The sequence below is a fragment of the Alosa pseudoharengus genome, unplaced genomic scaffold (genome assembly GCF_046254945.1).
Source record: "Alosa pseudoharengus isolate Yale_2024_CS ecotype anadromous, Long Island Sound unplaced genomic scaffold, YU_APseudo_1.1 YU_APseudo_1.1_scf_11, whole genome shotgun sequence".
Classification (NCBI taxonomy): Eukaryota; Metazoa; Chordata; class Actinopteri; order Clupeiformes; family Clupeidae; genus Alosa; species Alosa pseudoharengus.
The window spans coordinates 6,972,281-6,986,078 of NW_027468576.1; the positions used below are offsets into that span (position 1 = coordinate 6,972,281).

At 40.0% G+C, this 13,798-nt stretch overlaps 1 protein-coding gene across 2 annotated transcripts; it reads left to right on the forward strand.

Moving 5' to 3' along the window:
• Positions 1 to 7: 7 nt before the first annotated feature.
• ak4 (adenylate kinase 4) lies at positions 8 to 6,599 on the forward strand. 2 transcript variants are annotated; one of them, XM_076277867.1, is made up of 6 exons: positions 8 to 218; positions 461 to 619; positions 1,300 to 1,419; positions 2,594 to 2,766; positions 4,208 to 4,326; positions 4,526 to 6,599. In XM_076277867.1, the coding sequence occupies exons 2-6, from the start codon at positions 478 to 480 to the stop codon at positions 4,650 to 4,652; spliced, it is 681 nt and encodes a 226-aa protein (XP_076133982.1). In that variant the 5' UTR covers positions 8 to 218; positions 461 to 477; the 3' UTR covers positions 4,653 to 6,599. The 2 variants fall into 2 exon arrangements, with proteins under 2 accessions (XP_076133982.1, XP_076133981.1); XM_076277866.1 differs by having other exon boundaries at positions 8 to 619.
• The last annotated feature ends 7,199 nt before the right edge of the window (positions 6,600 to 13,798 follow it).

A 13,798-nucleotide genomic window follows, 5' to 3' on the forward strand; every position in this document is an offset into this window, starting at 1 on the left:
CTTCTCCTCCATTCATTCGTTGAGAGAAGGCACGCACACACTTTAAGGAGAAAACTGAATCGACAATATGTGGGTGGGGTGCAAGTTTTTCGATTAATCTAGCGCATAGAGAAAACTGCTAACCGAGCACAATTTAGACTGCATAAGCATAAAAAACATCGCGCTGAGCTGGTGTTGACTTTTCAGTTGAAAAGTCTTTGGAGAGCAACTTTTTGCAAGTGAGTGGACTCGCCACCATTTCCCCTGCTAGACCATTACACGATTTTCCAGGCTGGAATGATCTTTTCCAAAATGTTTCTGCACTTGAATCCTGTTTACGTGGATTGTGCAATTCAACTCCCAATTCAAGTTGTCCCTTAGTTGATTGAAGCAAATTAAATACGGTTGGCGAGTTATTATTTTGCAAATAGCTTATGAGAATTAAGTCGATTGTAGCGCACCATTTGTTCATTTCTTACAGGAGTCACTTCAACCGTTATGTCTAGAATATTCCGTGCCGTTATCATGGGCCCCCCCGGCTCAGGAAAAGGAACCATCTCTGAGAGAATTGCGCACACTTTTGGTATACAACATCTGTCCAGCGGTGACTTTTTGAGAGAGAACATTGCCGCAAAAACGGGTGAGTAGATTACAATTATGATTTGATCATTCTCTTTACCTCGATACTTATCTGCTCTTCGTGATATCCACTTGAGTCTGAAAAAGCAGTTTTGCACAGCGAAACAGCATCTGACTACAATCATTACATAGCAAAAATGTCAGAAAGTTCATGTGAGGTAAAGGGGGAAGAGAAGTCGCTTCCACGCTGGCACAGGGCTCTTTTGCACGACATAGTGGCATGATTTTTTCACTGTTACCTGGGTAACCTTATCCATTGGATTTGTCATCCGTTTTCAAACTTCCAAGAAAATAGGCTATATGATTTTGCTCTTCAGAACATTTTAGCCTACAAAGAGAACTGTTAGAGGAACAATCCTAAGATTTCAAGAGGAATTAAACACTCATTTATTCAGTTTATATTTCAATAATTTATTGTAGGCTATAGCCTTATAGTTTTGTTTATTTTTTAACAAAAACTGTCCCTTTTTAACTATTGTAATGTCATATTCTGTAAGTGGCTTTGGACAAATGCGCCTGCTAATTCCATAACCATAACTAACAATCTTACTAGCATGTTCAATGTAGCCTACACTATTATGTAGCCTAAATTGGCATGTGCCAGGCATAAATCAATGATTGTGAATGTTTAATCAATGACAGTGAATGTTTAATCTGTTTCATGTGGCTTTCACATTTCAGAGGCTGGCATACTGGCTAAGACCTACATAAAGAAGGGCCTCCTGGTGCCAGATCATGTGATGACACGGCTTCTGCTACCTAGACTAGAGGAGATAGCCAGACACAGCTGGCTGCTGGATGGTAGGTCAGGTGTAGTTATGTCTCCCAAAAGTCAGTCTTTAGAAGAATTTACATTATTTCTGCTGTTATACACATCATCACACAATCATCTCTGATTGAAACATCTCATGTATCTCTAATTATCAAGTAGTGTTTGATGCTTCTCTGAGGGCAAAGTGACTTTTGAATGGATAGTCCACTACATGCATGAACATCTGCATGTATTAAATGTTTGCTAAGGTACTAGCTCATAGGTATGCTATGCTCAAAGAATGCTATGATGAAAGAGTTATTTGTGTGTTTAAACAGCATGCAAGACCAGCCCATAGTATGACTCAGACTCCTCCAGTATACAGTGCACAAAATAGGGCCAGTATTGACTTGATGTTTTACTTGCTCTCTTTACCCCATGAGTGAACTCAATTCAGATGACCTTCTTTACTCAACACTAACACAAAACAAGATGTTTTAGAATCGAGTGCAGTATTGCCAAAAGTCAGCGGCAAGTTTTGTAGTTGAAGGAAACTGAGAAACGTTAACCACCAGTTTGTTATTACACGGAGACTGAGCCTTCCACTGACCTATAAAACATGTTGAGACAGTGCCGGATAGGTCCTGTTTTCCCTTGTAAACAATAGTGCTGGGTTGCCCCTGAAAATCAGGATCTTTGGCAGTACTGCTATTAGTGAAGTCAAATACTGTAGATTTGAGCCAAGAAATGTCAGTGATAAACTGAATACTGATTAAATTTGCAGCTGTGTTTCAAATACAGACTTGCCCCTTTTTCTTCTGTTTACCAACTTACCTGTTGTTAAAAACAGCCTTTTGCCTTGTGCTTTGCTTTGTGTTATCAGCACCAGATTGTAAAATGCTGTATGGCCTCTTGCATTCTGTGAACTGGCAATCTGTCAAGGTTGCCTACATACAGTATCTATTAAAATTGAAAATATAGCCATTATACATAAGATAGTTTAGTAGTTAGTAGTTATTTACTTGCTTTTCAGAAAACTGTTCTAATATTTATAATTTGTTTGTATAATTAAATAGTTTGATTAAATGTATGGTTAAACTAGTACTGACTTTTTTGTCAGGTCAGTGCATGCATGTGTGGTCCAGTTAAGCATCTCCATTGAAGAGGGCAATGTTACTTTCTGTACCAAACATAAAAGTGATCATTTACATTCTGTTTTGTCAGGCTTTCCCAGGACACTGGCTCAGGCCCAAGCCCTGAACAGTGCATGTGAGCTGGATGTGGTCATCAGTTTGAACGTTCCATTTGAGACTTTGAAGGAGAGACTGAGGCATCGTTGGATACACCCTGCCAGTGGCCGAGTTTACAACTTGATATTCAACCCTCCACTCGTGACGGTGAGAAGTCTTTCTCAGCAGGTCCAGACATGACTTTAGTACAGCATAATAAATGTACATGTTTGGGGGAAGCCTACTGTAACTTTTATGTTTAATTGTGCCAAACAGTAAGTTGACTGTTCTTTAATTTTGCTTTTTTTTATTTGTAATTTATAATACTACTGATGAGCTACACTTGCACAAAGTGCTCATCAATGTGCAAATGCAGATATTACTTACAGTATGGGTGGTGGTTGTGGAGGCTTCGGGGAATGCAGCCCAGGACCCGGTTCCCCGAAAGTATCGTATGCCTAAGTAGGCCGTAAAGTCCCTCTTGCGAACGTCTTAAGATTTGCGGACTGTTTCCTGAAGCCATTGTTGCTTAAGAATGTTGTGAAAACACTCTACAAGTGATCCAGAGTAGGCCCACTCGGTTGAGAGCATCGTAACAAGTACTTCTCACTGAGGTCACCAGCAGGACATACAGGGAAATTACAACTAAGAATATAATTATCCAACTTATGTTTCCATTCTTTATTGTGTTTACTTGTAATAAATCAGATTACATACAACCTGTTAAGGAATTAATTATTTTCCTGGTTCCTTCGTGAATTCTACGCAAATGAAGGCATGTAGTTTCAGAGTTCTTTAATACAGTCTATGGGTAATTGTCGCATCATAGTGTAGAACACTCGGTTCTCAAACATTCTAATCACATATTTGTGACCGTACTCCTCATAATAATGTCAGAGAGGGTTAAAGCGGATCTTTGATAATGTGATTAAAAACGGACAAAAATGCAATTAAGTATGAAACGAGAAATTGGCAGAATAGTTTCTGATTTTCTTTGTCTAAGTGTAGGATACCTTTTTATTAGGCCTATAAGGTAAGAGCAGAGTAAGGAACATGTGGTTTAGCCTGATCTAAAATCTAGTATGTTATTTAAGCCCACACATTTCCTCACTTTCGTACTCTTTCTTACCATCGTAATCAGGGAACCGGGCCTGGCCTCTTCAAACGGAACACCTGAAGGTTGTGGGTTCGATCAGACACCAAAGAGCTAACATCACACTAACATCAGTGTGCAAGGCACACTGGTCCCAGTTGTATATTCAAGAGTCATTTAATTATACTCATGTAAATATGTATGTCATTTCATTAAACCTGGTGGATATCATGAAAGGCTATTTCAATATCCTCCTATAATATAACCTCTAAGTTGACCTCTGCAATGTATGTTGTGAGCTGTGAGAGTCATATAGAGTATAGAGCTCAAGAACAATGATTAAGTAGAATAGAGATGGATTCGGTAGAGCTTGTTGTTGCTGATATGAATCACCCTGCCTGTTATGACAGCCATGTTGATGAGATGGAGTGGTGATTGTAATGACTACTTCTCTCTATTTCTATGATAAAAAGTATGATAAAAATAGCAAGCTTTTGAAATCTCTCATCTGCTCAGGGTATTGATGACATCACCGGTGAGCCTTTAATTCAACATGAAGACGACAAACCAGAGGCATTAGTGGCCAGACTGCGACACTACAAAGACGTGGCCAAGCCGGTGATAAACCTATACAAGTGTGTGAAAGTTCCCTTCTTTTCCTTTAACTCTGGACTTCTCATGATCTTGGCTATCTGACAGTAGCCAGCTCTGAAGTCTTAGCTGTAATTAACTCTATCTCTGTGCTTGTCATTTTGTCCAATTTGAGCCTATTCTTATTTTCACAGTGAATTTGCTTGTGATGATTATGCTGTTGATGATCCTTATGTGTCCCAGGTCCAAAGGTATCCTGCACATGTTCTCGGACACAGACACGAACCACATCTGGCCTCACATCAGTTCCCTGCTCAGTGCCAAGATTCCAGCGCCCAGGTCCAGCGCCCAGTCCACTCCAACACACTGAGGGAGACACTTGCCAGAGGAGGGGGACACTGAGTGGAGACTCCCTGGACAGGTCCTTCAACGACTCCATAACTCCAGACAAGTGTCTGGTGTTGTCATTTAGTGTCCTCATATGATGGCTCTTTGAATTGATTAGTCCTCTTCTTCCTCCTCTGTCACTCTCACTCACTTGTTTCCCTCTTTCTCTCTCTGTCTCTCTCTTTCTCTCTCTCCATCTCTCTCTCACGCACATATGCAAACATAACCCTCCAAGTTAATTCAGGAGTCAGGATTCTGCATGATTTTGTCATGCAAATATAACTGTCAAAACATAACATCAAAACACATTCTCCCCACTAAGCTGAACATCTGGTTCAGCTTAGTGGGGAGGAATTATTTTGAGGTGAATGATTTCCCCTCAGTTTTCACTGTATATAAGCATTACATTAATATAAGCAAACATTAATTAGGTCATTTAAATTAAAGCTTTTCTCATGACTGCCTTTGATATGTCATGGTATTTCGTTCTCAATGATTTTGGTAGTTTTGGAATGGAAGGGACTGGACCTTTCTAATGGAAGAAATTGTAAAAGTATCCCATTAGTAAGTGTTGTGGTTTTGCTGGTTAGATGTATACAGTTGTCGTTGTAACTAGTAAATTACTGACCCACACAATGCAATCCCAGTGTATGCAGCCATTTATGCCATGTGCTTGCCTTTTCACAATATGACCCTTTCCAGTACATCACTACAATATGTGCATTTATTCTTAGATTCCATTAACTAATGAAACAATTGCCTTGTACAGAAATGACTTCTTGTTTGAAAGAATCACATTGCACTAATGTTCCTGGTACTTTTGTGCTTACTTTAATGTAATGACAAATATCATGATTATTGATCATATTTGTTGGAGAACTACTCCCTCCTGATGAATGTGCTCAGGATCAAATACAAGTTCTTCGTTTTGCCAAAGGGTCCAACCTTGCACAGAGATGAACATGCAGTGGCTTTAGATAACAGCAGTGGTTTATCTGAAATGCGGGCCTATAAAGGCATACAATTCCAAAGTATTTCCTTAACGCTCGCCTGAGAAAATGATGTGTTATTTTAACATTTGTATTCAGTCATTGATCATTGTAGGACTGTGGATTTTTGTTTATGCTTTGTGTGTTCTATAGTCACATTGCTTTAGGTCATGTGTACATCTGCTCTGTGTTGCAACTTGCAATGGAAATGTTTTGTAATGGAACCTTTAGGGACCAACATTTTTAAGTTTTAGGTTCTAAAGAGCTAAACATTTTGGCACAGCAGTGACACTGCAACTCTGAAACTAGAAGTTCTAAACGTTGATGCTGTGTAAGGAAATTTGTTACAGGGTTCAAACCTGTCTATGAATGAACCATTAGTAGACAATGGAACAGGTAGAAAAAGAGTTGCTGTCGCTGAAGTGAATGTATGGTGAGAATTAACCATGTATTTAGTTTGTTATGACACCTTTTACTCACTATATGATCTTCAATAGGTCTTCAGAGGTCATGGGTTCCATTTTTGGTGCTAGTGCCATGGTATATGGTTTATGTGTTCTATTGTATTGATTAGGGAAATCCAAAGCTAACATAGATGGCAAATATCATTCAGATGTACAGCATTTTGCCATACTGTAATGAAACTAGTATGGAGGGACTTACATGAAGGGAACTGAGTGTGCTGGTTTTCATCCACATCCAAAGTAGACTGTAATATTGTGCTACAAATGTTTTATTTCTGGGCGGTTTGTTGCCACTTGTTAAGAGACTAAATGAGAGTCTTGCCGGCCAGAGAACGTGCTCCAATGTTTCCTCAATGTTTCCTCAATGTCTCCACCCTCTGTTGTGCAATACCACAGAGCCTATTTCTGTGCTGCTGTGAGTCATGCAGTGCAGCTGCTTCGTCCCAAAAACAAATTAAACACTTTTTTCCTACAAAACCTGAGAGTTCACTGGTTTGTTTTACCCAAGTCAAATGGTTTTGCTTCTAGTAATGTTACAAAAGGTAGGGAAACAAAAATCCTGAAATAATCTAACTAGTACAGTAGTTAGCATCACTTGCAACATATATGAAAAGACACACTTGTAAATGCAAATGCAATATAAACCAAATACTGGAGTTCAACACCAGATACCATATTTACCCTATATGTCTGTTTTCAATCACCAAACAAGCTAGCCTAGAAATCTAGACACACCCTAGCGGCACGGCCAGGGCTACAAACAAGCAAATACTCTCTCACAATTGATTGAATTTTACAAGTCATTTACCCCAATGTACAGACCCTGGACCACATTTCCTTGTTAATATGTCAACTTGTTTTCTATCTATAACACTTCTCGTCTGTCTTTTCTAGTGCATGTTCTCAGAAAAAGTCCAGTATTCATGCACAGCCATTGCTGTGTAAAATAAAAAGGACATGGCTCGAAGAGAGCCATTTATACTTCAGAAGCAGGGAATGATTCAGAGGAGGGGAATGATTTCATTGGGTGTTGCCCACTAATTTGCCAGACGATAGGTGTGACAAAGGAAGAGGCCAATCCCACCCGCCCACTAAACTGGGACTCTTGGGTACCAAACCTGCAGCTCAACCACAATGCCAAAGAACAGGCTTCTTGGTATGGCAGTCAGATCACATACTTAACCATAGTGGCGGCACTCCATCACACAAAATTATTTAATCATTTACATCATTTTTTTACTTTTTTTAAATTTCTGTACACATAATAAAAACTGACATTTTAAATTGGTTGTCTAAATGCTGTTAAATGTGTTTACATGAATGACTTTAGAGGCTTAACATTTCCCTATAACATTTTTAAGTGCAGGGTTATCTTAAAGTTTCTATACATTTTGTTTTTTGTTTTCAGGAATCTCATTTCTTCTCAACTTATGTTTTAGGAATAAATAGGAAAAAGACAGAAAAGAAAGCATAAACTTAATTTATAACTATCAAATCAAGAAGAAAGCAGCATTGAGAAGTATTTTTTTCTTAAGAAGTGTTTGTGAATCCGACCCTCATTTCTTGTGGTGTTTTTTTTTGTGTAATTAATTTTTTTAAGCACCATATATTGTTAAATGACATGATGTTAGACAACCAGGATGATGGTAGTTCAGCTTTTGCAGTCTCAACTATGTTAATGCAATACAATGCATCATAGGTAAAATATTTGGTCATAATTGGTTATATTTTACTACATATTAAATTCAAGTTGGTTGATAATAGAGAATGTTTTGACATGAAAAAGAATCATTAATCAAAGAGTCATGGCATGATATCTGTGACACAATATCTTCTTAAAAGGTGCAAGATATTCCCTTGTTTTGTAGAACTGAAAGTTGGTAATACTCTGAATTATGTGGCATCCTGTTCTTTCTGCCAAAATACTGTCATGGGATTTTAGCTAACCTCACTGGATGTGGCTACAAGAGGAAAATTGACTCCAGACCTAACAGGATGGTACAAATTGGAAGACAAATAGCCAATGAAAACTTTCAAGGTGAAATCCAAGGTCAAGGTATATCAATGTCTGATCACACTGTCGGTCACTTTTTGGACAACAATGGGCTCCTTGGAGGTCTCCACTGTTGAAAGAAAAACCTAAAAATCCAGACTGGAATTGGCTAAAATGCATATCAAGAACATTCCCTCTAGGAGAAATGTCCTTTGAACAGATGAGACAAACCTGGAACTTTTGGGGAAGTCACGTCAGCTCTATTCACAGCTGAACACATGAATGTGTCCAAAAAAAGTACACCACACCATTACAAATAAAGGAGGCTTGGTTAAAGGAGCGTTTTTTCACATAAATCTCTGTTTCGCCTGATTTTTTAAATTATGCCCCCAGAGTGTAGCACTGTAAACTGTCAGTTTTTTCCCCCACTGTACCAACAGTACTAGGTGCCCTCGAGAAACAGATCTATGTGAAAGAACTGCACACTTTGGCTGTTGAGAAACAAAACACTTTTGGTGTGTGTTTTCCTTTAAGTGTTAAGGTGCTGCTTTGCTGCGTCAAGGGTATCTTGAATCTGTGCAGGGCACAATGAAATCTCAAAACTAGAGGGCATTCTGGAGCAAAGCATACAGCCCAGTGTCAGAAAGCTTAGGCTCAGTCACAGGTCATGGGTCCCAACAGGATACTGAGCGAAAACAGACAGCAAAAAGTGCCCTTCAATAAGTCCAGACCTGAATCCCATTCTGGACATCTCACATCTCTGGAAAGAGCTCAAAAAGGCAGTTTGCTCAAGAAAAGTGGGTAAACTAGATGGTCTCATTAAAAGCTTTTGTTGGCAGTGGTTGCCTCTGAACACACTTTTAGGTAAAGGGTATTATTGTTTTTGTCCATACCATTTTTATTTGTTTCATTATTAAAAAATATTCTCTTGAATGAAGAATGAGAGTGAAGTCTGATTCACATTAAACATGGAATAAACAATGATGAATGCTGATTATTTTTGACATTTTAAATTATTCTTAACAAATATAACCATTACTGTATATTGCTATTACCAAGAATGATATTCACAAAGCATAAAAACATAAACATAAAAAGTCATTAAAATGACATTAGATATTTTAAACATGTACATGCTTAAATATATATCTGCCCAGCAATGACACTACATGCACTTGCACTTGAGGTTTTGCTCATCTTCCAAATTACGGACCCTGGAGACAGTAATACCATTTGCCTAAAGAAGACCCAGCAGGGTCGAAACGTTGCATTAAATCATTGGGAGTCAAAAGCAGTGTTGTAAAAAAACATTATATTTTTTCAATTGAGTATATAGTTTTCTTTTGTCCTGCATCTGCCAGAAGGTGGGACGTGCACACTATAACTGTTTGCTGACAGTAATATAAACCCTACAGCAATTGCGCAATGAAGAATCCTCCAGTGCAAATCCTGACACTTTTGGTAAAAGAGAGCGAGAAATTGGCATCATGCTATTGCCATTTAGCCGGGGGAGAACCCTCAACAACGTGATACCTTAATACCGGGAATGCTTTCGGGAATGGTAATACCGGGAATGCTTTCATTTTCAGGCTTTAGGAATCATCAACTAGGCTACGCAAGAGGTGGTGCAGGTGACACAGGTGCGCACAGGTAGACTTCCACAACGTGTCTATGAATGAAATCTGTAGACAAGTGTGTGGAGACACGTTTTGCAAGTACTAGCTAGCTGCTTGATCTGATACGATTTATGTTCATTGCCGTGATTTCATTCAGAAGTAGCCTATAGTGATGGGCGAGAGCCGTACATCAAGCCAGTCACGATCTTCCTCCGTGGTATGATTCGTAAGTAAGCTTCATCCAGGTTGATAAATCGACACCGATGACGCATTAATTTATTTTCTTTCCAAGTCTTGAGGTGAATAAAACTCTTAAGGGGATGTTTTATTGTGATTAATTAAAAAATAGCTTACATTTCCCACATGCCTCCGTTTTCATCTTTACGCGAATCCTATCATGCGCAAATGAGCCAGATTCGATGGAACAGGCGCCGGTGTAACCTATGACAGGCAGCGAATGACAAATCAAAGGTCAGCATTTCTGTGATCAGCTGGGTTCCCTACTGTACCACAGCTGAAAACAGCGCTCTTGAGAGAATGAAAGACTGCGCTCTCCAAGGTAAGGAAGAAGGGCTTTGTTTTTGTATAATTGCTTCCAGTTTAACATCGAGCTGTATTTGCGCGCCATGAAAAATAATGTCATGTGTTTTGTGTCGAGATTTAAAGTATTACATAATAAGCCGCCTTCACCGACATGTATGCACGAATAGTCGTTAGATGCTCTGTTCTATGTAAAGCGTTTCAGGCCAGCTGATACAGCGCAGTTCCGGAGTTTGACGTTATGTCTGTTTTTGATAATTACGGGGAATTCCCACTGAATTATGAGTGACATTTGAGCATAGCCTGGCGGCAAAGGTGTTTGGTCTATTTCTAGTGTAAGGCCCTTACGTTTTCAAGGGTATGCACAGCCAATGTGTCTAACCAGTGTTTTGATATTAAATCCCGACTTAAAAATGTGTAGAAGATAGGTTACGGTCTGCTCCCCTTTTATGTTAATTGCAATAATTCAAGTAGGCTATCATTTAAATGTGTGGGCCTATATGATTGTGGTCTGTTGCTCGTGCACCGCAGTGTCAACAATCGTGCAGCTAGTGAGCCTGTAGCCTATGTGCACGAATTCCCCGTTTGTCTAAAAGTAAATGAGACGTAGGCTAATACTCGGTTTTCTAATTACTGACTATTTTATACCTCAACACATATGGTCCACTACTGAGGAAAAAATAGCTCACATATTTAAACCTTTAAGAAACGGAAGTAAGCTATAACCTAATGCCATGGATGAATCGCGTCATCTTATCCTCGTCTCTATTGGGAGATGCGTTTAGATGGGTAGGCAACATGAAGCTAACCAATGATCGCGGTCGGATAGGTTGGTCTTGGGTAGCCAAGATGTCAGCGCATCCTCGCGCACATGCACCTGATGGTTTTTGCTGTTTTCCTATTATAATTACGGCGATTGATGGAATAAGTAATTGGTGCCCTGCCAGTGTGTTACAGAATTGGTTTATTTGACATCAAGGGGCTAACTACTATGCGAACTACTATGCAATTGGCATTACGCCATAGGGCTAATTCCACTAGCAGCCATCAGGATTCCTGAGAGAGCCTTAACCATACTTCTGCTTTAAGAGATGAGAATGTCGTGCATGATAGGCTACTGCTGGTGTAGCCTAGCTATATAGGTGTAGGTGCAGATATAGGCTTGTGTTGGTGTATACCTTTATCTCAGATTCGGATTTTCAGATTTTTAATCGTTCTATATGTTTTGTTTCGCATGTTCCAGTTCTGCATCCTACAGACAGCCTACCACCAATCTTAATTGTGCTATTTGTGTTATATTATTCTGTCATTCTGTCATAACGACTTCACTTGAATTACAAAGCAAGTTAAAGTCCACCCAGTCCATTACTACCCTTCCCAAACCATTCCCCCATCCCCCACTCTCTGCAAATTCTTCATCTCAATAAAACGGTAAAGAAGCCCATGTAATCATTAAGCAATCCACTCTTACCATCTGTTCCTCACCTAATAGGAATACACCAAATTCAATTGTTCTTCCTTTTGGGTGTGTGTGTGCGTGCGTGCGTGCGTGCGTGTGTGTGTGTGTGCGCGCGCGTGCGTGCGTGTGTGTGTGAGGGAGATGCTCCATGTGTTCTGCATGCTCCACACATGGCATAGTGCAGTGACTTAGCCAGTTCCCTTCTGAAGATAATATTTGTTAACTGGCACTGATGTGAATTTAGCAATTAGAACACTTAAAAAATATCACTAAGAAAAAAATTTATAATGTGTAATGGCTAGTAATGTCATCTTTTAGTTGGCTGATGACACTGTCAGCACAAATAGAAGGCTGTTTATGGGCTTGAGGAATTGTAACCATCACAAGATCTGTGTTAAACAACAACTTCTTGTTAAACCAGTGCCTCATTGACCTCAGGAATAGTGCAGCTAAACTCCATGGTTCAGCAGTATCTGAAATGGGAATAAAACATGAAAGAAAAATGTTGCATGCTTGCGTTCGGTTGTCTCCTTTGAATAAGACCTTCTTCTATCTTGGTGTAGGAGAAGATATGTGTGTCTGGCCTTTAACTGAGATTGGGATGGGTAAGATAGAGAGTTGCCTGTTAAAGACATGCAGTAAGCAGTCTGATAAATAAACACTGTGTGCTGAGCACTATAGGACCTGCTGGTTATGGTGAACTCTTGGTCTATTTATGTTGTTTTGATAGTCTCATGCAGAGGTTGTAAACTATTCAACCTGAAAGAGAACTAGAGTTTGTTTTTACAGTGATAGTGGCATGATGGCATTCATAGCCACATCCATGTTCCTTTTCAAGATAAAGACAGACCTTTTGGCCTAATTTGGTGTTTATAGTGTGAGTGTTTTCACATTAGTCCCTTGTCTCTGTGGAGAACAGTGCCATGATTGGCTCACACATATTGCCATTCCACTCGCTCTATGGGGGGCATTTCCCCAACGCTGTGTTCTTGATTTGTCCCTCTTCCCCTCTCCAGCCTCCTCCTCCCTGAGAGAGTTGCCCTGGCTGTCTCTCTCCACTGAGAAAGCATCCGGACTCAGTTGTTGCCTGGCAATCAGGCCAAGGAAGGAAGCATGTGGCCTAATAGCGAGTAGCTTGCATGACTTAGGAGGTAAATCTGCCTCCAAGGGGGGAAGTCTGGATGTGAAGTGCCTCCACTGACAAAGCACTATGTGCTGCATCACAGTGATGTCTCAGGGGCCTCCAGGCTATTTCGCCTCTGTAATCCTACCCCCGGAAAGACACAAACAGAGCTCTGATTGTCACGCCTGCTCTCAACACTGAGGATGGTATTTGCCTCCATACAGACAAAGAAACAACTGAGCATACTGTACATGTACAAGTGTTTAATTCTTAACTGTTTAAAAACGTTTGAAGGAATTTACAAACATAATCATACACATCATCACTTTTGTAGCCTATATTTTGAGGGGTGAATAGCAATTTGTTAGTCATATCTAGTAGCAGTTATATACAATATAATAGATCAGACTAGGATTTTAAAGAACGTATGATTTGTTGTAAAATACTTAACAACACCCCTTAAAACATTGGTGATATTACATCATGTACGAGGAGAACAATGGAGCAGGCGATCCTCGGTCTCCTACTGCCGACATGGTATTGTCGGGATTGGTCTTGAGCCAACCGTGAGCCTGAAAGGACCCGTTAACTCAGTGGAGACTGGCTGTCTGCGAGTGCGTGAGTGTGTGTGTTCAGCGTAGTAGCCTAAATGCGGCTCTGGATGACAAACCTACCCTTTCGCTCGCTAGGAACAAGGGGACGCTGAATAATCAGGATACCGTGGATTATTTCTGGGTCCGACATCCTTCAACGGGACATGTGCATCTCCTCCAAAATCTTCTAGCTCGCGTTTCCTTTATTTCTATGCGATTTTTCCTGTTGCTGTATTCGCTGTGTCCATGAGCCTGCTAAGTGGCTATAAGAAAAAGACCAGTTACGATGGATATGAATCTTTGCAGTTGGTCGAAAGCAGCGGAGACTTCAATAACGGGGGGAGAGGCGGCG

Bases quoted from the DNA above. Each gene is read 5' to 3' on its own strand.
- ak4 (XM_076277866.1), top strand. From the start codon at position 478: ATGTCTAGAATATTCCGTGCCGTTATCATGGGCCCCCCCGGCTCAGGA. The intron at 2,767-4,207 runs GTGAGAAGTCTT...TCATCTGCTCAG, and splicing joins TCAACCCTCCACTCGTGACG to GGTATTGATGACATCACCGG. The intron at 4,327-4,525 runs GTGTGTGAAAGT...TATGTGTCCCAG, and splicing joins CCGGTGATAAACCTATACAA to GTCCAAAGGTATCCTGCACA.